The 25,080-nt window shown below is 57.9% G+C and overlaps 11 protein-coding genes across 11 annotated transcripts; 5 read left to right on the top strand and 6 right to left on the bottom strand.

The window, feature by feature from the left end:
• Positions 1–386: 386 nt before the first annotated feature.
• Positions 387–2,695, top strand: SPRG_04612 (hypothetical protein). Its single transcript, XM_012343022.1, has 8 exons — positions 387–825; positions 868–1,009; positions 1,051–1,267; positions 1,309–1,382; positions 1,430–1,698; positions 1,742–2,056; positions 2,103–2,399; positions 2,442–2,695. The coding sequence occupies exons 1-8, from the start codon at positions 397–399 to the stop codon at positions 2,586–2,588; spliced, it is 1,890 nt and encodes a 629-aa protein (XP_012198412.1). The 5' UTR covers positions 387–396; the 3' UTR covers positions 2,589–2,695.
• SPRG_04611 (hypothetical protein) lies at positions 2,671–8,772 on the bottom strand (the record flags this gene model as incomplete). Its single annotated transcript, XM_012343021.1, has 16 exons — positions 2,671–2,997; positions 3,045–3,359; positions 3,409–3,621; positions 3,668–3,954; positions 3,999–4,116; positions 4,166–4,525; positions 4,570–4,989; positions 5,039–5,418; positions 5,442–6,325; positions 6,373–6,841; positions 6,884–7,121; positions 7,170–7,314; positions 7,366–7,562; positions 7,606–7,743; positions 7,789–8,406; positions 8,455–8,772. The coding sequence occupies 16 exons, from the start codon at positions 8,770–8,772 to the stop codon at positions 2,671–2,673; spliced, it is 5,427 nt and encodes a 1,808-aa protein (XP_012198411.1).
• Positions 8,773–8,903: 131 nt separating this feature from the next.
• Positions 8,904–10,044, bottom strand: SPRG_04610 (hypothetical protein). Its single transcript, XM_012343020.1, has 4 exons — positions 9,592–10,044; positions 9,392–9,537; positions 9,158–9,342; positions 8,904–9,106 (listed from the first exon to the last, which is right to left on the bottom strand). Exons 1-4 carry the CDS (start codon positions 10,010–10,012, stop codon positions 8,938–8,940), a joined length of 921 nt encoding a protein of 306 aa, XP_012198410.1. The 5' UTR covers positions 10,013–10,044; the 3' UTR covers positions 8,904–8,937.
• Positions 10,045–11,874: 1,830 nt separating this feature from the next.
• Positions 11,875–12,314, top strand: SPRG_04609 (hypothetical protein). Its single transcript, XM_012343019.1, has one exon. The coding sequence runs from the start codon at positions 11,895–11,897 to the stop codon at positions 12,258–12,260; it is 366 nt and encodes a 121-aa protein (XP_012198409.1). The 5' UTR covers positions 11,875–11,894; the 3' UTR covers positions 12,261–12,314.
• A 722-nt stretch (positions 12,315–13,036) lies between these two features.
• SPRG_04608 (hypothetical protein) lies at positions 13,037–13,499 on the top strand (the record flags this gene model as incomplete). The annotated part of the gene is made up of 4 exons (XM_012343018.1): positions 13,037–13,099; positions 13,145–13,234; positions 13,281–13,298; positions 13,347–13,499. 4 exons carry the CDS (start codon positions 13,037–13,039, stop codon positions 13,497–13,499), a joined length of 324 nt encoding a protein of 107 aa, XP_012198408.1.
• A 43-nt stretch (positions 13,500–13,542) lies between these two features.
• On the bottom strand, positions 13,543–16,064 carry SPRG_04607 (hypothetical protein; the record flags this gene model as incomplete). Its single annotated transcript, XM_012343017.1, has 11 exons — positions 13,543–13,675; positions 13,724–13,858; positions 13,911–14,098; positions 14,142–14,379; positions 14,423–14,560; positions 14,604–14,712; positions 14,753–14,845; positions 14,896–14,984; positions 15,033–15,259; positions 15,311–15,340; positions 15,390–16,064. 11 exons carry the CDS (start codon positions 16,062–16,064, stop codon positions 13,543–13,545), a joined length of 2,055 nt encoding a protein of 684 aa, XP_012198407.1.
• A 138-nt stretch (positions 16,065–16,202) lies between these two features.
• Positions 16,203–17,689, top strand: SPRG_04606 (hypothetical protein). The gene is made up of 7 exons (XM_012343016.1): positions 16,203–16,438; positions 16,483–16,637; positions 16,693–16,841; positions 16,885–16,948; positions 16,999–17,079; positions 17,127–17,526; positions 17,580–17,689. Exons 1-7 carry the CDS (start codon positions 16,252–16,254, stop codon positions 17,666–17,668), a joined length of 1,125 nt encoding a protein of 374 aa, XP_012198406.1. The 5' UTR covers positions 16,203–16,251; the 3' UTR covers positions 17,669–17,689.
• A 164-nt stretch (positions 17,690–17,853) lies between these two features.
• SPRG_19666 (hypothetical protein) lies at positions 17,854–19,881 on the bottom strand. The gene is made up of 8 exons (XM_012343233.1): positions 19,741–19,881; positions 19,589–19,690; positions 19,445–19,543; positions 19,306–19,404; positions 19,093–19,257; positions 18,942–19,043; positions 18,279–18,377; positions 17,854–18,227 (listed from the first exon to the last, which is right to left on the bottom strand). The coding sequence occupies exons 1-8, from the start codon at positions 19,843–19,845 to the stop codon at positions 17,880–17,882; spliced, it is 1,119 nt and encodes a 372-aa protein (XP_012198623.1). The 5' UTR covers positions 19,846–19,881; the 3' UTR covers positions 17,854–17,879.
• Positions 19,882–20,549: 668 nt separating this feature from the next.
• Positions 20,550–22,635, bottom strand: SPRG_04603 (hypothetical protein). The gene is made up of 11 exons (XM_012343015.1): positions 22,487–22,635; positions 22,336–22,437; positions 22,193–22,291; positions 22,048–22,146; positions 21,835–21,999; positions 21,687–21,788; positions 21,542–21,640; positions 21,334–21,498; positions 21,183–21,284; positions 21,037–21,135; positions 20,550–20,994 (listed from the first exon to the last, which is right to left on the bottom strand). The coding sequence occupies exons 1-11, from the start codon at positions 22,598–22,600 to the stop codon at positions 20,605–20,607; spliced, it is 1,536 nt and encodes a 511-aa protein (XP_012198405.1). The 5' UTR covers positions 22,601–22,635; the 3' UTR covers positions 20,550–20,604.
• Positions 22,636–22,970: 335 nt separating this feature from the next.
• SPRG_04602 (hypothetical protein) lies at positions 22,971–23,293 on the top strand (the record flags this gene model as incomplete). Its single annotated transcript, XM_012343014.1, has 3 exons — positions 22,971–23,014; positions 23,066–23,249; positions 23,291–23,293. 3 exons carry the CDS (start codon positions 22,971–22,973, stop codon positions 23,291–23,293), a joined length of 231 nt encoding a protein of 76 aa, XP_012198404.1.
• A 560-nt stretch (positions 23,294–23,853) lies between these two features.
• On the bottom strand, positions 23,854–24,678 carry SPRG_04601 (hypothetical protein; the record flags this gene model as incomplete). Its single annotated transcript, XM_012343013.1, has 1 exon — positions 23,854–24,678. One exon carries the CDS (start codon positions 24,676–24,678, stop codon positions 23,854–23,856), a length of 825 nt encoding a protein of 274 aa, XP_012198403.1.
• Between the last annotated feature and the right edge of the window lie 402 nt (positions 24,679–25,080).

Below are 25,080 nucleotides of genomic sequence, written 5' to 3'. Positions count from 1 at the left end.
TTGGAAATTAACCAATCATCAAAGGTGTTTGCAATCCACACTTGTCGCTTCCACTGACCTCGCCAAGCTCGCCGGTGGATGGCACCTTGCCTTCAATCTCGACATTCTTTTGAACGTCGTACGCCTCAAGTTCAGAGGCTGCGTCTCGCTCGCAGTGCAACCTCCATTCTAGTGTACCAGAACCTATAAGACTGCATGTCCAGCGGCAACATCACAAGCAACCGCATCACCACATTACTATTGAACAACAGCGACAAGGCATTGCTCGAGCTGGCGTATCAATTAGCTGGTGCGTCTCGATGCGAGTGCCGGCCATCTAGGCGAGGCTGCCAAATCTCTGGAATGTTATCACACCAAAAGCCAATGTCGCAAAAGTTCGAAAGATTCACTGGCGCGATGCACGAGATTTGCGTCCACGCCCAGGTGCATGTGCACGCCGGGCCTGGGCTCGAGGAGGGCGGGCGCGTGGAGCTGCAGGTCGAGCGGCTCACGACCTTCGCCCACGTCCTGCGCGACAAGGGCCTCGACACGGAGCTTCTGCACGTGAAGGACCACGCCGACGACGCGACCGACTGTCACGAGCAGGTCTACCTCCTCCTTCTCGGTATTTCCAAGGCCGCGCAGGAAGAGAAGATTCTCTCGACACTTTCGGAGGCGCACCAGTATGTGCGCACACTGCCCGGCTCGGCGCGGACGCAGCAGATCATCATGGCCTTGCTCCGGGAAGCATCCGTCGAGGACAACTTGTACCTTGGCCAGGACGGACTCACGCTTGCATTCCACGCAAACGAGAAGCTCTTCCCACAGCTCCAGGAGCACGTTCAGGTACACACGGCGCTCTGCAGATAGGTGCTTACGGCTCTCGAGGTATCGCTGCTACCGCTACACAACGACGTGCTGCGCCACGACATCCTCGCCAAGTGGCATGCTGCGCCGGGCTTGGCACTACCGTTCCGAGAGATCCACTCGTACTTTGGACCTGCGCTCTCCATGTACTTTGTTTGGCTCGGTACGACGACTCTGGAAAGGCCGAGCTCAAGATGAGGGTAGATTTTTACACGCAGTTTCTGGTCGTGCCCAGCATCTGCGGCGTCGCCCTCTTTCTCATGGAGGCTGCTGCGATCGACACGACGCTGTACATCCTCCCGTTCTCGATCGTACTTTCGATCAGCACGTCGATTTTTGTCGACTCGTGGACGCGTCAGCAGCGGCAGACCGAGTACCAATGGCAGTACACGCCAGTCGAGGACACGTACAGCGAACCTCGGTACTCTCCCGTCGAAGCCGCTTTTGCTGATCTCTTCGTAGACCGGCGTTTCTTGGCGAGTGGATTCGCGATCCTGTGACGCACGAGCTCGTCTTTGACACCCCGCATTGGAAGCGTGCGTGGACTAGATCTATTGCGAATCTCATGTGCGCGCACCTGTAGGCACCGTGGTTCGCGCCTGCGTGACACTGCCGCTAGTCTTGCTCATGTGCCTTGGGGTCCTTCTCTACGTCCTCGGCCTCGAGTGGTTTGCGGACCACAACAAGCACTGGTTCCCCATGTGCTACGACCAGATCGACGAAAACGACGCCGCCTATTGCGCGATGGTCATCCAAGGCCCAAGCGTTCTTAATGCGGTGCTTATTGAGGTGATGGACCTCTTGTATCTCAAGCTCGCCAAGTGGCTCACACGGCTCGAGAACTATCGAACGGTATACTGCATGCTCTGCCACGCCTGCAACTCACACGCTTCAGGTCGAAGAGCACGAGAACCAGCTCATTCTCAAGCGCATGCCGTTCCACTTGATTAACTGCAACGCGTCGCTGCTGTACCTCGCCTTTATCGCGCAGGACCTCACGCGACTGCGTCGCCGGCTCTGGATCCTCATGGTCGGCATGCAATGCCTCGACAACGTCAAGGAGGTGGCCATGCCTGCGCTTATGCTGTGGTTCCAAGGTGGTCTCAGTGATGCTCACGTTGTGTTGCACACAACGACGAACGACAAGGTAGCGCACATCCTGCGTCAGAAGCATCAAACACCGTACAAAGACACGTTTTCCGACTTCAAGGTATGGAATTCTTGATGGTCGCTAGCTTTTCACCCCGTTTGTACAGGAAATGATGTTGCAGTACGGCTACGTCACGCTATATGCCCCCGTGTTTCCGCTGGCGCCGCTCTTCGCCTACCTCAACAACCTCATCGAAGCGCGGTCCGACTTTTTCAAACTAATTAACAGCTATGGCCTCCAGCGGCCGTACGCCAAGCACACCCATGGCATTGGCATTTGGTCCCGCGTCCTGTACGTCATCTCGGTCGTCGCCGTCCTCGTCAACTGCGGCCTCTTGGGCATCTACCAGATCGAAGTGCTCGCACCCGACATGTCGGACGTTCACCGCGTGTGCCTCATCTTTGTATGTGTTTTTCTACATTTTTGAATATTGAATATGGCGTAGGGCTTGGAGCACATCATCCTACTCGTCAAGGTGTGCTTGGACTGGTCCAACCCCGACGTACCGACGTGGACCGCCTTGGACGAGCGTCGGCGCTTCCTCAACACGCAAGCCTCCACGAAGCAGCATTTACTCAAGAAGGCGGCGTAGTAGTTGTCACGGTATGCCATCGAGACTCGTTTGCAGCTCTTTGGAGCAAAGTTTACGGTAGACATGTTGTTTTTCTCTCGCATTAATTCATCTTTGTGCCTTGTTGCCGGTGCTTGTGCCACACCTTCTGGATCGCGAGGGCCGAGTTGAACTCGAGCGTGAGGTCAAAGCGCTGAAACGACGCTAAAGTCAGCTGCACCGAGTGGAGCTCGTGAAAGTGGCGCAGCGCATGGGTGGCGAGCGTCGTCTGCAAGTGCTTTTCGACCATCGCCGACTCCAAGTTTGTGGCGCCGTTGGGCATCGTTCGATGACAAAGCGCGTAAAAGATGTCGAGGTAAAACATGTCTTTGGCCGCGTTGCGTCGCACGTCCAAGCTACGAACGAATTGGACGACGTTGATATGCTGCCCCTGTGCCTATCGAGATACAGAGTGGCGCACTGTAGTGCATAACGTACAAGACGAGGCAAGCCGAGCGGCGGCGGTATCATACGCAGCAGTGCTGCGAGCTTGTACGACGGAAGAAAGAGCGATCCTTGGTGGGCGAGCTGGCCCCACGCAGCCGCAAACGCGTCAAGGTGGTCGTTCGTCGGCTGGTCTTCGAGCTCAGTGTCACACCCGGCCATGAATTCGTTAAAGCTCTCGAGCACCACCGCAATGAGTATGTTGAGCACGACATAGTTGCCCAAAATCAAGAGCGAGAAAAAGTACACGCGGCCGACGTGCGGATGGAGCGGAAGCACGTCGCTCAAGTAGCAATCCCACCTGTCGCCCTATAGGACGACAAGTCTTTAAGAAGGCGAGGTATTGCGGGATTCGAACCGTCGCAACAACGAAGAGCACCAGCATGGCACTGCTCAGCGATTCAAAGTTGCGGCCGGGTCGGAGGCACTCGCCTTCGATGATCTCTCCAAAGAGGTTCATGCCCAGAATGGCGTAGACAAAGATGACCAGCACGAGGAGCGACCCGACGTTCAAGAGCGACGGTAAGCACGTCTCGAGCGTATGTAAAAGCGAGAGCAGCCCGCGCGAGTTCTAGACACCATTACTATACTCTGGATAGAAGCCATGGCAGCACGACCTTGAGTAAGCGGTAGGCGCGACCGACACGCAACATGCGAAGCACGCCAACGTCGATAAACGAGTCCGAGACGGACACACAGAGCACGACGAGGTCGAGCCAATGGGCCCGAGTGCGGATGTAGCCGCGCACTCCAAGCGCCACCACCTTGATGCACGCTTCGAGGACGAAGAACGCCGTGAACGCCCACTGCAGATCGTCGTACGTTGCTTGGTACGATGGCGACGACGGGAAGTGGTCCGTGGCCATGAGCACCACATTGAGTCCGACCGCCGATATCGTGACGACTAGTGTGCGCTCAGCCACAAAAGCAAGACGCAGCAACACGCACCCTCAAAGACCCAGTGTTGAATGCAGGCAAACGCCGCATATCGAAGGCTTTGCCGGGCGTGTGGGTTGCTCGGCACGTAGTGCGGGCGCGTCGTAAACAGTTGCCGTTGAATGCTGACCTGCAGCGCGTTCCATTAGACAGTAGTAAGCTCCTGGTAGTGTACGCACCCAACGTTTCTGCTCCTCGGTCAGGAAAATGGTGCCCTCGGACGCGGCTTTGATTTGGTCAAACTTGTAGACGATGACACCGAGAAAGAGCCCCATCATGAAGAAGCCGCACACGACGACAAAGACGAGGAAGAAAAGCGCGTACGATGGCGTGTTGTCTTGGACGCGCGGCAGCCCTGCAAAGCCAGTCGATGGCGCGTCGATGACGTCGTGCATCGCACCCGACCAGCCTTGCAACGTCGTGAGCTGAAGCAAGTACACAATGGCGTCGCCGACAGTGTCGTAGTTGTTCATGGGTGTCACCCAAGCCCGCTGCACGTCGGGATCGCTCAGGCACGCATTCACGCCCTTGGTATATCGCTAAACGAGAAAAGATGAGGTCCAAGCCAAGTCATTTTACGCACATCGAGCGGCTCGGCGCTCTCGCAGTAGGCGAGCTTGCCTGCAAAGAGCTCGACGGCCACGAGCGCAAAAATGCAGACAAACACGACGACGACGCCAAGGATGTGCACGACGCAGGGCAGCGTTTTCAGAATCGCCGACAAGACGACCTTGATGCCGTCGTTGTGGTGCGCAATGCGCAGCGGCCGAAGCGCCCGGAACGCCCGAAGTGGCTTGGCTGCGCTAAAGCCTTTTGTGACGCTGTGCGTCGTGGAAGCACCTAGCGACGCGCCAAGCGTCATGAGCGCAAAGACCGTGACGGCGCAATCCAGAACGTTCCAGCCGTCGCGCAAGTAGGCGCGCGGACCCGTGAACCACAGTCCTTGCGCAATCACGCGCAGCAGGATCTCGATCGTAAAGAGAAGTGTGCAAGCCGCGTCGCCCTACGCGGATACATGGTACGATCTATCCGCACTCGCGCAGCGGTCTTACCCAGAAAAACAAGGTCGCGTACGCGTCGCCGCTGCTCGCACTGCCTTCCATCGCTGCAAGAACGCAGGAAAGAAGGATACTCAGGAGCACCACAGTGTCAAACGCTCGGTGCAGCGTGAGCGAGACAATGCGCGCTCGGAACGAACTGGTCGCGGGAAAGCAGCCAAGCGCGTTCCCGGTCAATAGCGCGCGGTGCCGCTCTTGACGAGATTCGGTGGCTCTTTTGGCCCGGCGCTGGTGCGCCGTCTTGGCCCGCTGTATCGACGGGTGCAACGGCTGCAGACCATAGCGCGGGTGGAGCGAAAAGATACTGTCGTCATTTGCCAACGGACCTTGGACAGCGCGTACAAGCTCCTGCATGACGGCGCAGACGTCGACGTCTACGTCGCGAAGGCTGAATGACTTGGTGGTGAGCCTGCTGCGAGAAGCTGCGTGGGCCGAAGCCGCTCGATCGTCACGAGGCGGTTGCCCATCGCCTCAGCGTCAAGATCGTTGCTGGCATACCCGTGCTTCAACAAGAAAGCCACAATGTCCGAACCGTGAACGCAGGCAAAGTACCACTTGTGCTCAACGCAGATGTTGCGAACTTTCATGTGAAAGAACAACATGTCGGCGATCTCATGGAGGCGCATCGTTGTTGGGTCTGCGCATCGGCTGCCCCGTCGGACGGCGGAAAGAATGGCTTCGGCGTCCATGACGCTCGAACGGGAGCTGCCGCTGGCTGGGAGTTCGCGGGTCCGATCGGGTGGCGACGTCTGCCACGGCTTCAAAACCCATGCCGAGAGTGTGGACAGACAACCGAACTCGGCGTTGGCAAGCGTCTCAAAGTACGACCGGTGATGGACGTTTTCGTCCGAGTCGAAATTCTGAAGCAAAATCGATAGAAAGACGTTGAGCGAGATGTAAAAGCCAGCGACAAAGGCCGATATGATGAAAAGGACGCCGTTGTACGTGCTCGTGTGCATGCAACTATAGAGCACGCTGGTCCACTCGTCGCCCGTGAAGATCTGGAAGACGATCAAGAGCGCCTTCCAAAGCGACTGGAACGACGACAGTGAGTGCCCGAAGAGGTTCATGCCAATGAGCGCAAAGACGTAGAGCACGAGGCTGAGCAAGATCGCGTAGTAGCAAAGGCCGCGAAAGCTCGTCAGCATCGTCTCTAAGAGCATGCGGAACGATAGCCACTGCTTCCCGAGGGCGAAGACGCGAACAATGCGAACGATGCGGAAGCCGCGAACGACGCTGTCTGGCATCGAGGTGACGCTGGCGAAGCAGAGGTGCAGCACCCTACGCCATGCATGACGACACCATGCATACGAGGGCATAAGCGCTACCCAATGACGGTGACGATGCCGTCGAGGAGGTTGTATGTGTCGGCGACGTAGCCAGACAGACTTAGCCCGTTGACTTTGACGAGCATTTCGAGGCAAAAGATGCACGAGAGGATGTCAGTGGTCCTGCTGAGTACCCGCGTCCATGCGACATCATTCGTATCCGCCATCGTCTTGTTGTTGATTTGGACAACGCGGGGGTCGGCCATCAGTGGCGAAACGTCGTCGGTAGGGTTGCGCACAAGGAGCACGACGACGTTCACAAGCAGTGCCATGTTGACCACAAGAACAAAGGCACGGTGGTGCATCACCGCGAGGGCGACGGTCGACGTCCTCGATCTCGTTCGCGCGCCATGAGCTTCCGACGCAAGGGTTCTCGGCGTTTTTGCTACGGAAGGAGGTAGGTGCACGCCGGCGCCATGAAAGCCCATGCGCCTCAGAACCCGTTTGAAGCCATCGACATTCACCATGCCTACGGAATGCGATTGGCCATCCAAGCAGCGGAAAAGCGCACCTTGGTGCGTAGGGTCCTCGGCCCGAAAGAGCTCAAGGAGGTTCGTCCCGTGCAACTCGCACGCGTGGCACTCGATGAGCACTTTTTGCTCCAGGAGCTCCATTTGCCGAGACGGGGCGTCCGCAAAGCGAATGAATTCGGCCAAGTCGACGTGTCCGCTGTTGTCCAGGTCCAAGTACGCGTGGAGCGCTACGACTGTCGCGTGGTCTACGGCAGTGCCGACGCTCGCTTCAATGGCCTGCAGCATAGTACGCATTTGCACTCGTCTCATCGTAGGAACGACTACCTGAAAGCCACTCTGGAGTTCCGCGAGGCTCAAGCGACCGTCCTGGTCCTTGTCGAAAAATCGAAAGAGTGAGTGGGTGTGCAAGCCCGCGACTTTGGCGCGCTGAAGGAAGCGTCGCAGCGTGTTCATGGTCTCGTTGACATGACTGATTCCATAGACTATTGTTAAACAACCCGACATAGCACACGATCCGCACCTCGACTGCGAAAAGAAAGTGGCAAACGCAGTGTAGTTGATGAGGCCATTCTGGTCTTGGAAGCGCGAGAGCAAGAGGTGGAGCTCCATGTACGACAGCTTCGTAGCCGGGAGCGCATTTGGAAGGCGAACGACGTCCATCACGGACGGGGCCCGACGCGTCTGCTTTGCAGCGAGCGACTTCTTTTTGAGCTTGAGCTACGATTCTTTAGGAGAAAATGAGAGTCTAATGTTCGCGCACCTGTGCTGTCACGAGTGCTCGTTGAATGTGCTTGAGCTTGCGGGCGTAGGCGTCGTGGATGACGGCAATGACGAGGTTGACGACAAAGTAGCCCCCCACTGGGATCAAAAGCACAAAATAGAGCGCCGCAGCACGCGACTAGTCGACATCTCACTTCGTGTACGTTCTAGGACACACGGGTACCTTGGCTTCCACGAGGGCGAAGAGCGTCTGTCCCCAGTTGGAGAACGAGACGACTTCAATCACGGTCAGTAGCGCGAGCCCAAAGTGGTCGAACGAGGTGTAGCCGTCATTGAGGTCCCTGTAGAGTGTCGTCGTGTTCACGACATACGCCGAGCACGTTCCATTGTTGGGACACGTGCGCCCGCCGCCGCAGCGCGGCCCACTGCCGTCCACATACTCGTTGTCGCATTGCTGGTGCAGTGCGCCTTGGAAGAGATTGACGCCCGCAATGGCAAAGATAACGAGCACGACCAGCATGAGGTGGCCAACATGCACCAGGAGCTGCATGGCCTCAAAGAGCGACTGAACGAGCGTCTGGAGGCCGCGCGAGAACGTGATTCCGCGAAGCACCTTGAGGATGCGCAAGAGGCGGAACAGTCCGAGGTTGGGCACCTGCGACGAACTCTGCGTCGCCAAGAGTATCGTGAGCCAGCCCAGGAGCACGAGAAGCATGTCCACAATGTTCCAGCGGCTTTTTAGGTACGACTGTGGCCCGTCGACCACGCCGACCGCCAGCACCTTGACACAGACCTCCAGCGTAAACACCGCGTTGAAGCCGACGTCAAGCCAGCCGAGCACCTACCCAGACGCATCATTGTCGCTACGCACAACCTGCATGGGGCGCACCGTGGTGATGGTCGATGACGCATCCGTGGCCATTGACGACGACGTGTCGACGCCCAGTACAATCGTGTTGAGCACGATTGTCAAGAGAATGCATCGGTGAAAAGCCTCGGAGAAGTAGAGCTCGATGCAAAGCCGCCGAAGCCGCGATTTCTTGGACAACCCGGCGACCGTCGCTGGGAGCCGGAGCGCGATGGACGCGTGCTTGGCGCCATCTTGGCCCCAATTGTCTTGGCCGTGGTGGTGGGTGAGGGCCGAAATGTTGTCGGTCGTCCTTGCCGGCGCAACGACGGCCACCTTGGGACGTGCGATCGAAGCCATGGCACCCTCCCGCGACGGTTCCATCCTTATGTATCTTTTTGTTTGGTGGTTATCACGCCGTAGAAACGACACTGAGGTCATCCGTCGTTCGGTTTCTGATGCGGCTAATCTCTGAACGCAACACGCATGCGCTGGCATACGACGAGTGCTGTATTGGTGTGTGGCTTAAAACACAGTGATGAGCACAAAGCAGCTGTAGACCATGGCCGTCGGGTACGCGATGAGGAAGCGCTGGTCGTGCATGTGCAGCGCCTTCTCGAAGAAGCGCGTCGCCGTCTGCGTGCTCCACGCGACGCTGAGGAAGGCGAGTGCGAGACCAATGTAGTTGAGGCTCCTACAATAACGCAACATGAGATCGCACATTCATGTGCACAATGTGTCCGACTTGACGGAGACGACAATGTTGACGGCAGCAAGCAGGATGATCGGCAGCAAGCAGTAACCAAGCACGGAGCAGACGCGGTAAATATCGATCGTGCGCGTCGGTGACAGTAGGTTCATGATCGCCCACATAAAGACCCAGCCAAAGACGCCAAAGCCGTAGATGTACCCGAAATGGATCTTCCCGCTCTAACGATATCGCATGAGCCATCATCGACCCTGTCCGGAAGCGACATACCAGCAGCAAGCACGTGCCAAAGACGAAACAAAACACAAGCGGGCCCGCGAGGTCCGTGTCATCGAGGATGTGTTCCGTGATCTCCTTTGTCGGCAGCAGCACCGACTGCGTCTTCATCCAGATATGCCCAAAGTTGACGCCGAGCTCTACAGGCAACAAAATAACGATCACGCCAAGAACCATCCAGCCCAAATTGCAACCTTCGAGGAGCGGCGGTTCGTTCTCGTAGTCTTCGTCGTCGCGGTCGCCGTACCGGCCCGACGACGGCGGCCCGTCGCCCATGCGACCCATCGAACCCGTCAAATCGCTCGTCGGCGCGCTATCGCCACCTGTGAACCAAGGTGCATTGCCCCCTTGGTTTTGCAGCGGCGGCTGCTGGTACGCGGGCTGCTGCTGGCCGCCGTAGCCCGGCTGGCTGTACTCTTGGTTGTATTGCTGGCCGTAGCTACCTTGCTGGCCGTAGCTGCCTTGCTGCTCGTAGTTGCCTTGCTGGCCGTAGTTGCCTTGCTGGCCGTAGCTGCCTTGCTGGCCGTAGCTGCCTTGGTTGCTGTTGCCGTACTGCGACTGGTTGTTGTCGTAGCCGAACTGGGGCTGCCCAAAGCCAGGTTGCTGCGTGTACATCTCGTCGGCGTCTCCGGCGCTTCGGAGCCCCCTCTTATCCGGATGTCCGAATACAGCAGATGATTATCCGGACGACGTATGCGAACGCTGACGTGGCGTTGGGATCCATGTACTCGACAGGGTACCTGGCAGGTCGTTAGGTCCGCAGTGAGTTGCTTGGGCGCAGGGCGGCAGCTGGTCATGGTAGCAGAGCTGTCAACAGGAATCTCGTCGTTTATACCTACTATTTCAGTTGAGCCATACCGTCAAGGCCTTTCCAAACCAACGCCATTTTCTAAATACCGGTCATGTTACCTCAGAACCCTGCGCTGCTAGGGGACGCAAGGCAGATCGATCCTTGCGTTGGCTACTAACGTTAGTGCTCGTGATAGGCCTAGGTCGTCTCCGAAGAGATGGCCAGAGCTTGTTCAGAGTCCGACCAGTCTGACGGTCTGCTATTGCCCTTCCTCACCGCATTGCACGCGGTGCTACGCCGTCGGCGACGCGGTGTCTCCGGCGCACGTCATCCGTAGCAATCGGGTGCTTTGCCTTTGGTTGCAGCATTATTCACAGACATGCGTGCGGTCGACTCCCGCTCCGACAACCAAGGCGTGTGCTAACCTCCATCGCAGCAGTCTGCAATGACGTCGTTACGTACGCAGTAGGCATAGCCTCGTCGCGCGCGAGACCTCTGCAGCATGCGTGCTTTACAGACGACAGTCGTACGCATGCTTGGCCCAGTCGCGCTCCTTCCGTGACTACCTCGTAGCTCACTGCATGCGATGGGTCAACCACGCGTTTCGTGCTCTTCGCACCATCGTCAACACCTCGAAGTCGGGCGGCGCCATGGATATAGCGCTCGCAGCAATTGGCTCGAGCCGTCGTCGTTTAGGATCGCGCTCGGTGCGTCATCGTACTAGTTTCCCTGTGGCGGCAGATGTCCCAGCGCGCGGCGGGGCGTGAAGTCCAAGAGCGACCTACACTCTTCTGGCTACTCGTGTGGACCAGCAGTAGTTATAACACAAGCGCCGTGTCGGTCAAGACCAAGCTCAGATTCGATGGAAGAAGCCGCGAAGAAAAGGAAGCGGACGCCGCGGGAACTCATACCAAGTAGATATAGAAACACGAAGAAGAAAGCAGTGCAATAGGTTGGCGTGGGAGGATGCAACTGCGCGGCGCTGGCATCTGTTGTGGTGTATATATATCAACCGCGACCGGACCACAGGAAAAGTTGTGGGTGTTATAACAGCCGTTTCGCCACAGGCGGGAAGAATCCTGGTGCCATAACACTTGAAGCTGCCAACTGCATGGGTGATGGAGCATCACGTTGAAGAAGCTTTGAGCGGTGCTTTGCGAAGAAGGAAAGCAAGACCCGTCCTCTCGCGCAAACAGGATCTCCAAGTAAATCACAAGCCGAATACGGCGTGGTCCCCAGCTTTCGTCACCCGTCATCCCTAGTACGCGTGCGTGGACCAAGTGCAACCAAGCACTGCAAGTCGTTTGTGTAAACAGGCTCGGAAGGACTGCTGTGCGACCAGACGCAAGTCTCTCGAACTTGATGCGAAGCCTCGGTTCCTTGAATTTCGTTTTTCATGCTGCCATGGCCACGTCGACGACGAGTCTCTTCTTTCGCGGAGGCTAAACATTGGGGAAGCCATGACGCTCCTCTGTCCTGCTGCTATTACTCGGTGGCACTACATCCACGCCGCAGACATACAGAGACCAAGTCATAAAGCGTCGTGTGTCTCGCGCGTAAAATTTCGCACTCCGATTTTCTGGTGCGAAAATCCTGTCGGAATTAATTATGTAGCGTCCCACTGTGCCAGCGTTGAAGTTGGTGCTAGCAGCTTGCGCTGTAACGACGCGCCAAGGTCCATTTTCATATTCTCTTTGCCTTCGCAAGATGGTCATCTACTACACCAAGCACAACAACACGGTCATGGAGAAGCTCGGCTTCCGCTCCAAGACGTTCGCCATGGACGTCAACACCGCGAAAGGCTCCTTCACGTGCATGAACACCAACACGACGTTCGCGATCGACGCCATCGTGGACGCGCAGTGGACCAACGACAAGCACCTGACGCTGCGCGTGCAGCACCACGGCGCCGTCGTCAAGCAGCACCTCATCTTCGAGAACCACGCCGACCTGCACATGTTCCTCTCCGAGCTCGGCGTTCACGACGCGGTGCAGAAGCGAGGCAGCGACCGCGGCTCCTTTTCCAACGCGACCTTGCCACCGACGCAAAAGCCCTTCCGCCGTAGCATTTAGACATTAATCTACCTCATATTTATCTTCTCAGATGCGTACATTCCTCGGAGCCATCAGTACGTTGGACGCCCGTACAAGCATTGGCATCGGGTGCAGATCCCTGTGCAAAGACTGTTACAAGTGAGGCGTCTACGAGCCGGTCGCATTCTGTGGATTTGCGCGCGGTCCAGCGTGAACGTGTGTCGTGCAACTGCAATTACACCAACTCGAGTGGCATCCGCCTCCATCCGCCTCCATCCCTTTTGGATCAGAGGTAGCTATTAGGCTGATGATAAGGATGCGGCACCGTCTGACTCCCTTGATGAACAGCATAGCACCCAAGCAAAATGCACAGTCGCTGCTTGCAAAGCCATGCGCGCTCTGGCCCGTCGCGGGACGTCACGGGATACCTACACCGAGCGTGTTTCGTGTAATATCACACGCGACGTATAAATCGCACACATACATCGTACAGGCGCAGGAGCTCCGTAGCACACGACACCTGCGTCCCCTCGTAGGTGCGGCGCGTCGGCGTTGCGTGCCGCGACACCAAATAAAAGTACACCGGAAGATATCCATACCTGGTCCACTTCGTTCTCGACGTGCCACGCTGCAGCGTCGACGGACTGTCGCTTGAAGCGACAGCCCCGCGAGACATGGACGCTGAAATTCATGAAGTGCAAGATTCGCGATCTTTGGCCTTCGAGACACAGCCAATCACTGCGTCGTGCTCGGATTTCGCGTCGCGTGATTGGTGGCCGAGATTGCTCATTAGTATGGTGCGCTGCTTTGCGGTCATGGCGATAGTCGTGACGACGTCGGCGTCGATGGCCGACCGCTTCTATGGCTTCCGCTACGAGGTAATCTATCGAGCACGAAGGGATTTCACCTCTTCTCGAGCTTAGATTCCCAGCAACAACGAAGAGACGATCGCGCTTGTCACGGCCCAGGCGCAGCAGCACGGATGTTTTGGCTGGGTGCAGCCCGCGCCGCAGGTAAGACGCGTGCACGACATGTGCCTAGCTGAACGAAAAGGCGTAGGCCACGGTAGTGGGCGAGGTGCGGTGCAGTGCAACCCATGGCCCACGCGTGCACACCTGGATGGAGGAGACGTGGCACGGCGCCCACGTCCGCGTCTACACCTCGACAAAGATCCGCTTCCACTTCAGCTACTTCCGCCGGCTCGAGACGGCGCGCGACACCTGCTTTGCGTCACCGCCCCACGCGTGCATTGCCCACACACGTCACGATGAGCTGTAGTATGTATTTATAACAAAGACACTCAAGACTACCTACCCTCTTGCTACGAATCCTCCCGCGAGTTGATCTCCTTGAGGCGGTCCGCGTACCGAAGCGTGTTGAGCGTGTGGTTTGAATGTTCCGAACACGGCGACACGGTCGCGATCATGACCGTTTTAGACGTCTCGCACATAAAGCTACGTACAACCCCTCAAAACACCGTGACATCTACACGAAATTCGAACCTGTCGCGGAGAATCTGGGTGAGTTTGCTTTGGCGAAATGGCAGGTGCTTGGCGCCAATGTCCATGGCGCGAATGCATTCTTTGAGCGCCAAGAGACTCTTGTTGATCTCCGCGCCCTCCATACGAGTCGACTTGCTACGTGTCCATGCAAACATCAATCTCAACGAGAAAAATGATGAAAGCGTACTCGTCCGTTTGAGTTTCGCACGCGCGTTCGCTGCCGGCCAAGTCGACCATCGACAGGCGCGCTTCGACCGTGCCCAGTGGACTACTCGGTGTCGCATGTCCAGCATACAGCGTCACGCGCAAGATGGCGTGGGAACGCGACGAGTCGTCGTGGACGCCATTGATGCTCGTGATGCGAGAGGCCTCTCCCTAGGCTTCCGTGAATGCAACGACGCATGGAACATCGGTGCACCTTCTCGACGAGCTCCATGAGCATCGCAGCAGAAGTTGTCTGCACTTCCGTGAGGCCCAAGAGCTGCACGACGCCGTCGTTGTCTTCGAGAGCTTGGACTTTCTTGCGCTGGTTGAGGAGGTCGCAGACGCCATTTTTGTAAATGTCGTAAAAGCTAACGCCAACAACGATGCGGCCTTTCGAGGACGAAGCGAGCTGCGCGAACAAGTCGCTTGCGGCTTGACGGTACACGGATTTCCTGGTCATCGTTGGCTTTGACATGCAGACAGTGTGGGCAGTACATGGTGTAGGTCTTGCCCGAGCCCGTTTGGCCGTATGCAAACACGGTGAGAATGCCGTTGGATTGCAAGAGCGACGGGATCCATGGGCCAACCGAGTGCTTGTATATGATGTCGTTGTCGTCGCCTTCGTCAAAGACCCTACGGTGGTCGTGAGGAAGAACGATCGACACCTTTTAGAGACCCGTCAAACGCGAACGCGTGGTTCTCGAGGGACTCGCTCATGTCGACCTTGAATTTTGGCTCGTGGCACAGCAGGGACGTGGCATGTGTGCACGTGATCACATCGTAGCCTACAAAACGAGTTACGAACCCCTCGGTGACGCATCGAACCTTTGGCAGCGAGCTCCTTCTTGCTAAGTGGACGCTTTCGCACAAAGACACTGAGCTTGCTAGAGCTCACGGGCGGGCGCCGCATGGCAGGATCTACAAGATTTTCCGTAAGCTCCTATGGTTCTCGGTTCGGTGCATTGGACCTCGCTTCGGCAACGTCGATCGGTACACCTTGATGAGGCGCCGAAATTTGTACCCGGTATCGTCGCCGTGCTCCTTGAGCTCTGCGTCCCTAGTTTCGTAGTGCAGCACTCCTTTCGAGTGGCACGTTGATATTTACTTGCGGTGTTTCTCTTGCACTTGAAGCGCGCGCCGCTCTTCCCGCTTGCGCTGGATCTCGGCGAGTGCCCCGACGCACGACGACTTGCCTTTGACGGGGCGTTTCGGTTGCGCCTTCTTGGGCCGCGGCGCCATCTCGCCGTCCCATTTCGGTGATGACGGCGGTGACGGTGTCCGCGACATAACGTCTGGCGTCACTGCACGCTTCTGCGCTGGTGTTGCCTCGGGCTGCGTCAAACTGTCGTCCCTCTGATCGCAGTTGCTCGGTATTTTCTGTACTCGCGCTGCCCGCAATGGGCTATGCTGCGTCTACCGGCATTATTCAAGTGGTAACCTGCCCCCATCGATGTTGACACACCTTGCTTGATGGGTGATGTATGCTACTGGGGACTTCCAAGGCCGGCTCGTCTTGGTTCGTCGGTTGCATCTTGAACGAGGACTTGATGATCGGTGTGTTACGGGGAAGGATTTCGGCAGCGGCTGGCTCGGGCACGACTGGTGTGGGCTCGTTGTTGGCTGCCGTCTTGCGCTTGGCAAAAGGATTCACGATCGCGCGCGCGCGCCACTTGTTGGTGGACCCGTTCACATCGCTGTACAAGCGCGACTGCCGAAGAGGTATGTTGACGCTGCTGGATATTGCCTCAAAGCTTCCACTCGTTTCAGGGCAAGCTTCCATGACTTGGTGCACTGGCGTCGCACTCGGTGCGTCGCCGCTCACGACGGGAAGTGCCAGAGGCTTTACAGGGCTCAAGCTCAGCGGACAGCTCAACGATTTTGAGATTGACGGCGCCGCAATCGGCCACTCGGTCTCGATGGCATGTTGCTGGTTATTGCCAAGGTCGGCGAGCGGTGCGAGCTTGGATGGCGGTTTGAGGCCGCCCGAGTTGGAGGCCCGCAGCGGGTTCGACATGCTGTGGTACACGGCTGGCTTTTGCCACGTGACGCTCTGCGTGCTCACGCCCCGGGCCTTGGCCTTCATCCAGTCGGGTATCGGCAAGAGCGGCGCTCCGTCCGCAGGCTCGAGGATGGGCATGGCGGCCAAGTAAAAATACCCGCGGCAGTTGTGTTTGAAAAGTATCTTTCCCGCGAGATGATTGGCGGAAATGTTGAGGCCAAGTGGCACATCACCTATGTGCTGTATGGTGCAAAAATGTTTTTAACCAATGGCATCGCGCGCTTGTGTTTCGCAAGCAAGATCCGTCAGTCGACGGGCGAGCCTCATGCATCGGAAAGCCGTGTACGTGGCCGCGACGCGCCAGCACGTTGGCAAGACGAGCACCTGCCTCGGGCTGCTCCAGGGCCTTACCAACCGCTTCGAGAACATTGGCTACATCAAGCCCGTCGGCCAGCAGTCCGTGCTCGTGTCCGGAAACCTCCGCGTCGACAGGGACGTCCGCGTCGCCAAAGGTGCGCCGCCACCTTACCGCCGCCTTTCACCCAATCCAAACTAGAGGTCTTCAACCTCAAGAACTGCGACTACGCCGACATGAGCCCCGTCGTCATTCCGAGCGGCTACACACGCGAGTACCTCGACGGCAAAATCTCGCTCGAGTCGCAGCTTGAGAAGATTAGCTCGAGTTTCAACCGCATCGCTGCCCGCAACGATGTGCGTAGACTGCTACGTGGCATATTGCGCATCTCATCTGCTTTTGGTCGAGTAGTTTACCGTCGTGGAAGGCACGGGGCACACGGGCGTCGGATCGATCGTCAACGTCAACAACGCCCGTGTCGCCGCCGAGCTCGGTCTGGACATGATCCTCATTGCGAACGGTGGCATTGGCTCTGCGTTTGACGACCTCGCGCTCAACCGGTACGTCTTCTTGTCCATCATATTGTCGTGATGGTGCGCACAGGGTCATGTGCAAGGAGTATGGCGTCAAGATTTGCGGTGTCATTCTCAACAAAGTCCGCGCCGATGTACTGATCACGCTCGCGGTGCATTCCAACTTCAATTCATATTGTGCTAGAAAATGGACATGATGTGGGACTACTTCCCAAAGGCTCTCAAGCAGTGGGATGTGCCCCTCCTCGGTGTCGTGCCCGACCTCGTACGGTGCAAATACTTGTCGCTAGCAATATCATTGCGTGTATGTAGCCACGCCTCGCGCAGCCGTCGATGCTGGACTTCGAAGAGTTGTTTGGCACCAAGCTCCTGAGCGGCTCGAACCGCCGCATGACGCAGTTCCGCAACATCTCGCTCGTCACGTCGGGCTTGCGGCGCTTCCTCGTCAAGCTCTCGTCGCACGAGTTTAATGACACGCTCTTCGTCACGCACGCGTCCCGGAACGACATCATCCTGGGGTTTCTCTCCCACAGCCAAAACTACGAGCTCAAGACAGGCCGCGAGTTTGGCGGCGGCTTGATCCTCACGGGCCGCCCGCCCGTGGACCAGCCCCAAGACTACATCATGGAGATCATTTCTCGGTCGACGTCCCCCGTGTTGTATGCACCGCTGACGACGTACCGCGCCATGGACCTCATGACGGGGTTTACAGGTACCTTGCATTTTCTCCCGTCGACAATGCATACCTACGAATGCCACAACTAGCCAAGTTTAACGCGACGGACGTCGGAAAGGTCCTGACGTGTGCCAAGCACTATGAGAACTTTGTCAAGTTTGACACTCTCCTGCAATAATATGACACGTGATGACGCGAATCTACTCCCGTAAGTTGCTAGCCGCGCGATCGGTCCTCGTGCGCGCCGACGACATAGACCTCGATAGATTAGGGATCGGGTTGCAAACAGTCGTCATTGCACCGATCCAACGTGTATCTCCCTTTCGAGCAATCTAAAACCCACAAGAAGAAAGAGACAACAAAACGACAAGGGATTATTAGATGGGTGATTAAACAAACCGGCGAATGCGGGTCGTGATGGGGTCCCGGCAGTTGGGGCAGTTGACGATTTGCGTCGAGCAGAGCATGCACGTCTCGTGGCCGCAAGCAAACACCGTGTCCTTGCAGCGTTCCATGCAGATGCAGCAGAGCGACGCTTCTTCCAAGCTTCGAATGCGCTGCTTGAGCGATGTCACAGCCGCGTCGCTAGCCAGCGGGATCGCTACCATCTCACACGCCTTGCAGACGCCCGACGAGACACCGTGACCACAGCTGGGCGCATCCACTGGCGCACGATCCAGCGACAGCAGCAGCGCCCGTGCCTCCGGTGCGGCCATGTCCATCGCGGTAAGACCCGACTACGCACAGCGCCTCTGAGTGCGATGCAAATGAAACAAAGGACGGCGTACATTTGAGCGAAGGCTCGTGTCGGCTCCGGCGCGCAAAAGCGCGGCGAGGATCGGGAGCCGCGTGTACTTGGCAGCCTCGTGCAGGGGTGTCATGCCATCCTACACACCGCGTTCTCCATGGACAAGCTATTGCCGACAGTCCGCGCACCATGTTGGCGCGGTTGACATCAATGTCGGGATGCTCCAACAGCAAATCCACGAGGTCGCTTTGGTTGTACCACGCAGCATACGAGAGAAGGGTCCAGTCGCGCTACAAGAGAATTTTCAGTTCGTACGTGGACATCCCTGTACACGCACCGGGCCGAACGGCTCGTTGATGTTCGTGATCGAGCGGCTTGTGATGCGACGCTTGACTTCGTTCCACTTGCCGTGGAGCGCACACTCGCCGACGGTCTTGCCCGGTGTCTGCAGAATGAGCGCCCGGCCTTCGGCAGAAGCCATATCAATAGGCAGCAGCCCGGCCTATCGCACGGATGTGCTCTTAGCTCTGTAGCGGCTAGACTCGCGTCAGGATACGTTGTTGCGCAAAGCCGTGTTGGCCCCCGATCGCAGGAGCGTCGTGAGAATTGGGAGACGGTTGTACTTGGCAGCCTCGTGCAGAGGCGTCATGCCATCCTACGTGCGTTGTGATGGGACCAAATGCTTGCTCGATGGGTAGCGTACCATGTTGGCTTGGTTGATGTCGATGCCGCGGTAGCCAAGAAGGAGGTCGACAAGGTCGACTTGGTTGTACCACACGGTAAAGGCCAAGAGCGTCCAGTCGCGCTAGCATGGACTGCGCGTTCGATGTGAGTATCGTGGCAGGAGCACGTACCGCGCCAAAGGGCTCGTTGATGTTGTCGATCGACTGGCTCGTGATGCGCCGCTTGACCTCATTCCACTTGCCATGAAGCGCGCACTCGCCCACCGTGAACATGCGTCCGCGAAGCAATTCCCGCACTTGCATGCGCTTGGCGACTGCAAACGGCTTGTCTCCATTCTACACCCAACCGTGGCGACGTTGTTTGAGACAGGTTGGGTAACGTGCCTTGTTGGTCAGCTGCGGATTCGCGCCCGCCGCGAGAAGCCCCTTGACGACGTCGAACTGCCCTGCTTTGGCTGCCTCGTGCAACGGTGTCGAGCCATCCTACGCATGTGTCGCTTCCGCGTGCCGAGATGCGCATTACCTTGTTCTTAGCGTTCATATCCGCGCCCGCGCCGATGAGATCTTGGCAGACGTCGAAATGGCCGTGCTTGGCAGCCTCGTGCAGTGGCGTCGTCCGATCCTACGTACTCGCATGAGCAACGAGGGGATGCGCATGTCCTCGTACGCGACTGCCCTTGTCAACGTCAATGTCGTTGCAGCCGAGCAAGAGATGCACAATCTCATGCTGCCCATGGCGGGCGGCGAGGGCCAGCGCCGTCGCGTCCGTCTACGATACAGCGCATGAGTCGACGGATCGATGGCCATCGAATGACGCACGACGCCCGCGGTCACATTGACGTCGGCCACAGCATGCGTCTTCAAGCGCTCTTCCAGCTCGGGCCAGCTTTCGCGCAGCGCGAGGTCTGCGATCGAGGTCGCCATCGCTTCGGTTGTTTGCTCCGAGATGGGATTTGGACCACTATTGGCCAATGGGAACCGCGCAATTAACAGGGCGCTGTGGGATTGGTCGTAATAAGGCCAGCGCAAACTGGCTCAAACGGTCGGTACCTGAGCGTAGAGGCCAAGGAGCACGCAAGAAGCACATGGGCTGCATACGTCATCGCGTGTGTTTAAACTCGACGAACGGCAGACAACAAGAAACGACGGCGAGCCAAATGATAGAGTCGTGGGGACGTCTCTACTAGCAACATCGACGATGGAGAAGATGCAAGCTGGGTGAAGGCTACGTTGAGCGGACAGGTGTACTCAAAAGCGAACCTTGAACTTGAAGCTGGGAAAGGCTTCCTCGCCTGATGATTGGCCAACGAATACCGCGCGTGGCAAACTTGCCCACAAGATCGCAATGGGTCCAGTTGCCGTTCGTTGGCGGGTCCATTGGTCGAAGTGTAGCTGCAATAGAAGCAAGGCGACCGACGAGACGCATTGCCTTCGTGGGGGCTTAATTGCGCGTGCCGAGTTTCTGTAGCAGACGACATGCGCAAACGATGATGGGTTGATGGGATCGCCCGCCTTGGACGTACCCATACAGCGTGCCGAGAGCGGCTGTTGCGCCTAGTCAAACAGGCTTCTTGACTAGGCAATCCGTTGCTCCTCGTTTCCTGCTTAGTGTAGCAAGGTCTTTGGGGCGGTAGAAGGACGCGTGGTCACCGCATATGTAGACGCCATGGCATTAGGGTAGGTTCATACAAAGCGTCGGATCCGGACGTTGATGGGCTTTCGGCAGGTGGGGCAGTTCTTCATCTTTGTGGCGCACGCGCCGCAGGTTTCGTGGCCGCAGAGAAACACTGTGTCCTTTACGAGCTCTTCGCAGATGCTGCAAAGCGTCGCTTCGTGCAGTCGCTCGACCTCGGCCTCGAGAGCTGCAATGTCGCCCGGGCCCTTGGCACTGCTTGCAAATTCAAACTCGCACATGGCGCAGTGCGCGTCGTAGATGCCGTTGGCATACGTGCACTGGGGGCACACGAGACCATCCTTGGCTGCGGTCAGACGGTGTCGCGGTACCATGCCCTCCATTGCCTCGAGAAGGCGGCGGCACTCGACCGTAGCGACGTCTCTCGGAGTCTCGTCGCTCTACTGTATCGTTCAATTTCCGCGAGCTAGCCATGAAAGCACCTTGGTTTTCGATCGCGTGTTGGCGCCTGCGTGCAGGAGCAAGGCCAAGATAGCGATGCGGTTCTTCGCTGCGGCTTCGTGCAGCGCCGTGCGTCCATCCTAGAGGCTCTGTGATCTACACCGTCCACAGGATGTTATGTCCATACGATGTTGGCCGCATTGAGGTCGACGCCGTCGTACTCGATGAGGCGTCGCACGACGGAGAGCTTGTCGTGGCGCGCTGCCAAGCTTAGCAGCGTGTACCGCTTCTGTTTGCAAATCAAGTTGGCTGTGCATTGACAAGCATGAAGGACCCACCTCGCCGATCCGAGTGTTGATGTCGGTGATTGACCGCGCGTCCACGCGCCGCGCAACGTCGCTCCACAAGCCACGCTGTGCGCATTCGCCAAACGAGAGATCCGAGGCTAGCAACATACGGAAGCGCCCGTCCGTGGTCGCAAGCTGGATCGGCAACTGGCCTTCCTACAACTCCCATGAGCTACTCCTGTAATGATACCTGACGTGCCTTGTTTTTCAAAAGCGCATTGGCCCCAGCTTCAACGAGTGCGACGAGGACGTCGTGGTGGTCGCGTTGCGCGGCTTCATGCAGGGCTGTCATTCCATCCTACGTAGAATCCAAATCGGTCCATGTACGCCGAAAGACGCAGTACCTTGTTGGCTCTGTTGATGTCGACGCCGTCGCAGCGCAAGAGATGGTGCACGAGCGCTCCCTGGTTTTCTCTCGCGGCGTACGACAAGAGCGTCCACCGAGGCTAGATCCGATCGTATCAAGGGTAGGCCATCGATGCAGAATTGTACAATGCCAAAGACAATATTGACGTCGGCAAGCGTATGCGTCGCCGCCCGCCGCTCGAGCTCCCGCCAGTCACCGCGAAGCGCACAGTCCGCGTCGGACGCCATCGCGGCCTGCAGGAGGGTGCGCATGGCCACGTCGATCGTCACGTCGATGGGCAGACGGCCCGCCTATTCGCAACACCTTGCCATGCGTCCTAGAGCGCTGCAGAGCCGCACCTTGTCCTTGATGTGCGGGTTGGCGTTGGCGTACAAGAGACCTCGCACCATGGCGTCGCAGTCCGCTTCGGTGGCATAGTGCAACGGCGTACGGCCATGCTACCGGCAGCCATTCAAGCCTCCGGGGAAATTGCTGCGCGGGCACCTTGTCTATCGCGTTGATGTTGGCGTAGCTGCGCAAGAGCGCGTCGGCAATCGGCCACCGGCCGCGGCTCGCTGCTTCGTGCAGCGGCGTTCGCCCCATCTATAACACCCGTTAGCGTACGACTTCTACCGAGCCTAGCATACATCGTTGGCCTTGTCGACGTCGATGTCCACGTGGCACAGGAGCTGCTCAAGCACGTCAGCTTGTCCGTACTGGACCGCGAACGAGAGCGCAGTGGCGTCGTGCTACAGTCGTGGTGAGAGACGAAGAGGACGGATGAGGTGCGGTAAGTACGAGGCCGGCCGTGGCGTTGACGTCGCCGAGCGTATGGTTGCGCAGCCATGCCTCGACACGCGGCCATGCTCCGCTCTCTGCGAGAGCTGCGATCGTCGCTGGCGCCATCGTCATACTGTGAGATGGCGAGGAAGGCAAAGTCTTCCGACTTGATTGTTTGGGTCACATGATAGTTTTGCCTCGTTTGTCCCAGGCAAGAATGTGTGTTTATCCCATCCCAGCGCAAGAATGATGCTCGCCGTGCAGCGCGCTGCCGTAGTAGCAGGAAGCGCATGATCGTCCCGGATATACGAGTAGCTCTTCGCTCGCTGAACCTGGATATGCGAGCCAGCAGTCGTCACAGAGGTGGTGATGCTCGTTCCCATGTAAAAGAGGCTCGTTCGACTGTCAAAGCTAGAAAGATCGCTTCGGACACTATGATTGGATGAAATCCACCAAGGTCAGCCCACCCATTGGCCAGCGTTTGGATTTTCGATCTTACTTCATGGACGAGGTGGCCTTTCCAGCCATTGACCGGGCCAAGCGCAGGTTCCTCAAGCGTACGGCGCCGCTTCGAACCACCAGACGTTCCCATCATAGCGGCTGCGACCCGAGCGAAGGCGACGCCGGTGCGCTTTTGCGCTCCCTCTACCGGGCGCTCGACGCCGATCTTGCGGGCCGATATGCGCCACCGGTCATTGACCTGCCGGCGCTTGAAACTAGCTACGCGGAGCTGCTCGTGCTTCTGGACACACCCATCACGCTGCCTGAGCTCGAGTCGCGTGTCGCCGCATTGCCATCTCCGAGTGCTCCACCTCCGTGTAGTGAGGTGGGTACCAACACGGACAAGACGATCGCACGGTCGGCAGCGACACAAACACCGTCGCCAACGTTGTGTGCAGTGCGGATCCAGCGGCAATTCCGACGCTATCTTACCTCGGCGTTGTTTCGCGGCGGTCGCGGCCAGTGGCAACGATATGTCCAGTTCCAGCGCCGGCCACGCGCCTTCGTGTCGCGTGGTCTCTGGCGTGCGTGGCAGCACTACACCTTTGAGCGCAGGCAATGGCAAGGACGCGCCGCTACGCACGTCGTTGACTCGAGGGATGATGTTCTTGCTCGGCGCGCCGCAATCAAGGCGCTGGATGGCGTCTATGGAGTGGCCAAAGCCCACGACAGTCGCCAGCGCCAACGACGCGCGTTCAGCGCATGGGTGCGATGGATCGCCTTGCGACCGCGCGATCGGTACTATTAGCAGTCGCGTCTTGCATTGCAGGACGGACAAAAATGCTGGGTGGACCAATGTCACGAGTGCATAAGTCACGCGCGACGGGTCTAGTGGGATAGCTTGGAGCGTTGACTAAGTTAAGAAGTTAAATATGACGCTGCGGTCACGCTGCCGACGCGAGGTGCATCTCGAGAGCTGCCGAGTCGAAGCTAATGCGGTCGTCATTCAACGACGACGCGCTGCCGTCGTCGTCTTCCGAGAGGCCGATCGAGAGCTCGCTCTCTTGGCCGTACGAGCAGCCGCTGTGCCACTGAGACCAAGACGACTGGGCGCTCAAGCGAATCATTTCATGCTCTCCGCGCATCGTCGTCGTTGGCTGCTGCGCGTGTGCGTACGGCTTGGGCTCCATGAGCGGCGGCACGGACCAGCTTGTTGTCCAGGGATTCGGATACGTCGTGCGCCCATTGCAGTGTCGATTGGCCTCGTCTTCGGCCGCGGCGTCACCGGGGCGGTAATGAAACGCAGACCAGCGAGAGAGAACTTTGGACGGGATGCCGTCGCGCGAGAGCACGATGACGTCTGCGTCATCCTCGTCGTCGCCCCCGCCGTACGTACTAAGCTGATCGACATTGGTTTCGCGGCCCTCGCTAAGCATGCTGAGCTTGGTCATGTGGATGCTCACGGGTGGTTCCACGGAGCTATAAGCGCTCGTCACGATGTGGTCGCAGGGCGTGAGCACCTCGAGAAGCACGACGCTGCTCATGCCATCGCCGATGCTCGATCGGTCGTCGTCGTCATTGGGGTCGGTGGGCGCCATCGGGCGCTCAAGCGGTTTGTTGGCCGCGCGTCGCATGTAGATCATGCCGAAGACCAGCAGGACGAGGACGAGGTTGGCCGAGATGACTAAGCTGTAGACCACGACGTTGTCGCTGACGGGCGCGACGATCGGCGTGTCGTTCAACGCGGCGGACCCGGACGAGAGGCTCATGGCCAGGCCGAATTGGCATCTGCGGTCGTTTGGCTTCTGGCACCATTCTGCCATTCTGTGGCCGGCGCCGGAGACCAAGATGAGAGAGAGGCAGTTTCATTTGGCACTGGCTTCAACTTGCCAAGAAGAGGATATCGTCATTTCCTGGAGATCGCAACAGGTGTCGCTCGATCGTTGTAGTATCTCGGCGGCTTTCAAGCACACCCTGTCGTCACCAGCTTGGTGCGATACGACAGCGTCTGCAGGCTGCCGAGACGTCGATCGACCAGAGTAAGTACTTATCTAAGTGATATTCAGGTCCGGGTCCGAATGGGTCTCGGACCTGGTACCCATATACCTTACGACAAAGGCACCGACCCTTCCTTGCGTACGACACAAGTACACCAAAATCGACAGAAAGAC

The sequence above is a fragment of the Saprolegnia parasitica genome (assembly GCF_000151545.1).
Source record: "Saprolegnia parasitica CBS 223.65 unplaced genomic scaffold supercont2.12, whole genome shotgun sequence".
In the NCBI taxonomy this organism is placed as follows: domain Eukaryota; phylum Oomycota; class Saprolegniomycetes; order Saprolegniales; family Saprolegniaceae; genus Saprolegnia; species Saprolegnia parasitica.
Note: the sequence above shows the minus strand (reverse complement) of the source record. Positions and strands in the feature narration are given on the sequence as shown.

Bases quoted from the DNA above. Each gene is read 5' to 3' on its own strand.
- SPRG_04612 (XM_012343022.1), top strand. From the start codon at position 397: ATGCACGAGATTTGCGTCCACGCCCAGGTGCATGTGCACGCCGGGCCT. The intron at 1,010-1,050 runs GTACGACGACTC...AGATGAGGGTAG, and splicing joins CATGTACTTTGTTTGGCTCG to ATTTTTACACGCAGTTTCTG. The intron at 2,057-2,102 runs GTATGGAATTCT...CCGTTTGTACAG, and splicing joins ACACGTTTTCCGACTTCAAG to GAAATGATGTTGCAGTACGG.
- SPRG_04610 (XM_012343020.1), bottom strand. From the start codon at position 10,012: ATGTACACGCAGCAACCTGGCTTTGGGCAGCCCCAGTTCGGCTACGAC. The intron at 9,538-9,591 runs GTTGCAATTTGG...TGTTGCCTGTAG, and splicing joins CGAACCGCCGCTCCTCGAAG to AGCTCGGCGTCAACTTTGGG. The intron at 9,343-9,391 runs GTATGTCGCTTC...CGATATCGTTAG, and splicing joins TTGGCACGTGCTTGCTGCTG to AGCGGGAAGATCCATTTCGG.
- SPRG_04609 (XM_012343019.1), top strand. From the start codon at position 11,895: ATGGTCATCTACTACACCAAGCACAACAACACGGTCATGGAGAAGCTC.
- SPRG_04606 (XM_012343016.1), top strand. From the start codon at position 16,252: ATGCATCGGAAAGCCGTGTACGTGGCCGCGACGCGCCAGCACGTTGGC. The intron at 16,638-16,692 runs GTGCGTAGACTG...TTGGTCGAGTAG, and splicing joins GCATCGCTGCCCGCAACGAT to TTTACCGTCGTGGAAGGCAC. The intron at 16,949-16,998 runs GTACTGATCACG...ATATTGTGCTAG, and splicing joins TCAACAAAGTCCGCGCCGAT to AAAATGGACATGATGTGGGA.
- SPRG_19666 (XM_012343233.1), bottom strand. From the start codon at position 19,845: ATGGCGACCTCGATCGCAGACCTCGCGCTGCGCGAAAGCTGGCCCGAG. The intron at 19,691-19,740 runs GTGCGTCATTCG...GCTGTATCGTAG, and splicing joins TCAATGTGACCGCGGGCGTC to ACGGACGCGACGGCGCTGGC. The intron at 19,544-19,588 runs GTACGAGGACAT...GCGAGTACGTAG, and splicing joins ACGTTGACAAGGGCAGTCGC to GATCGGACGACGCCACTGCA.
- SPRG_04603 (XM_012343015.1), bottom strand. From the start codon at position 22,600: ATGACGATGGCGCCAGCGACGATCGCAGCTCTCGCAGAGAGCGGAGCA. The intron at 22,292-22,335 runs GTATGCTAGGCT...CGGGTGTTATAG, and splicing joins ACGTCGACAAGGCCAACGAT to ATGGGGCGAACGCCGCTGCA. The intron at 21,789-21,834 runs GTACAATTCTGC...GATCGGATCTAG, and splicing joins TCAATATTGTCTTTGGCATT to CCTCGGTGGACGCTCTTGTC.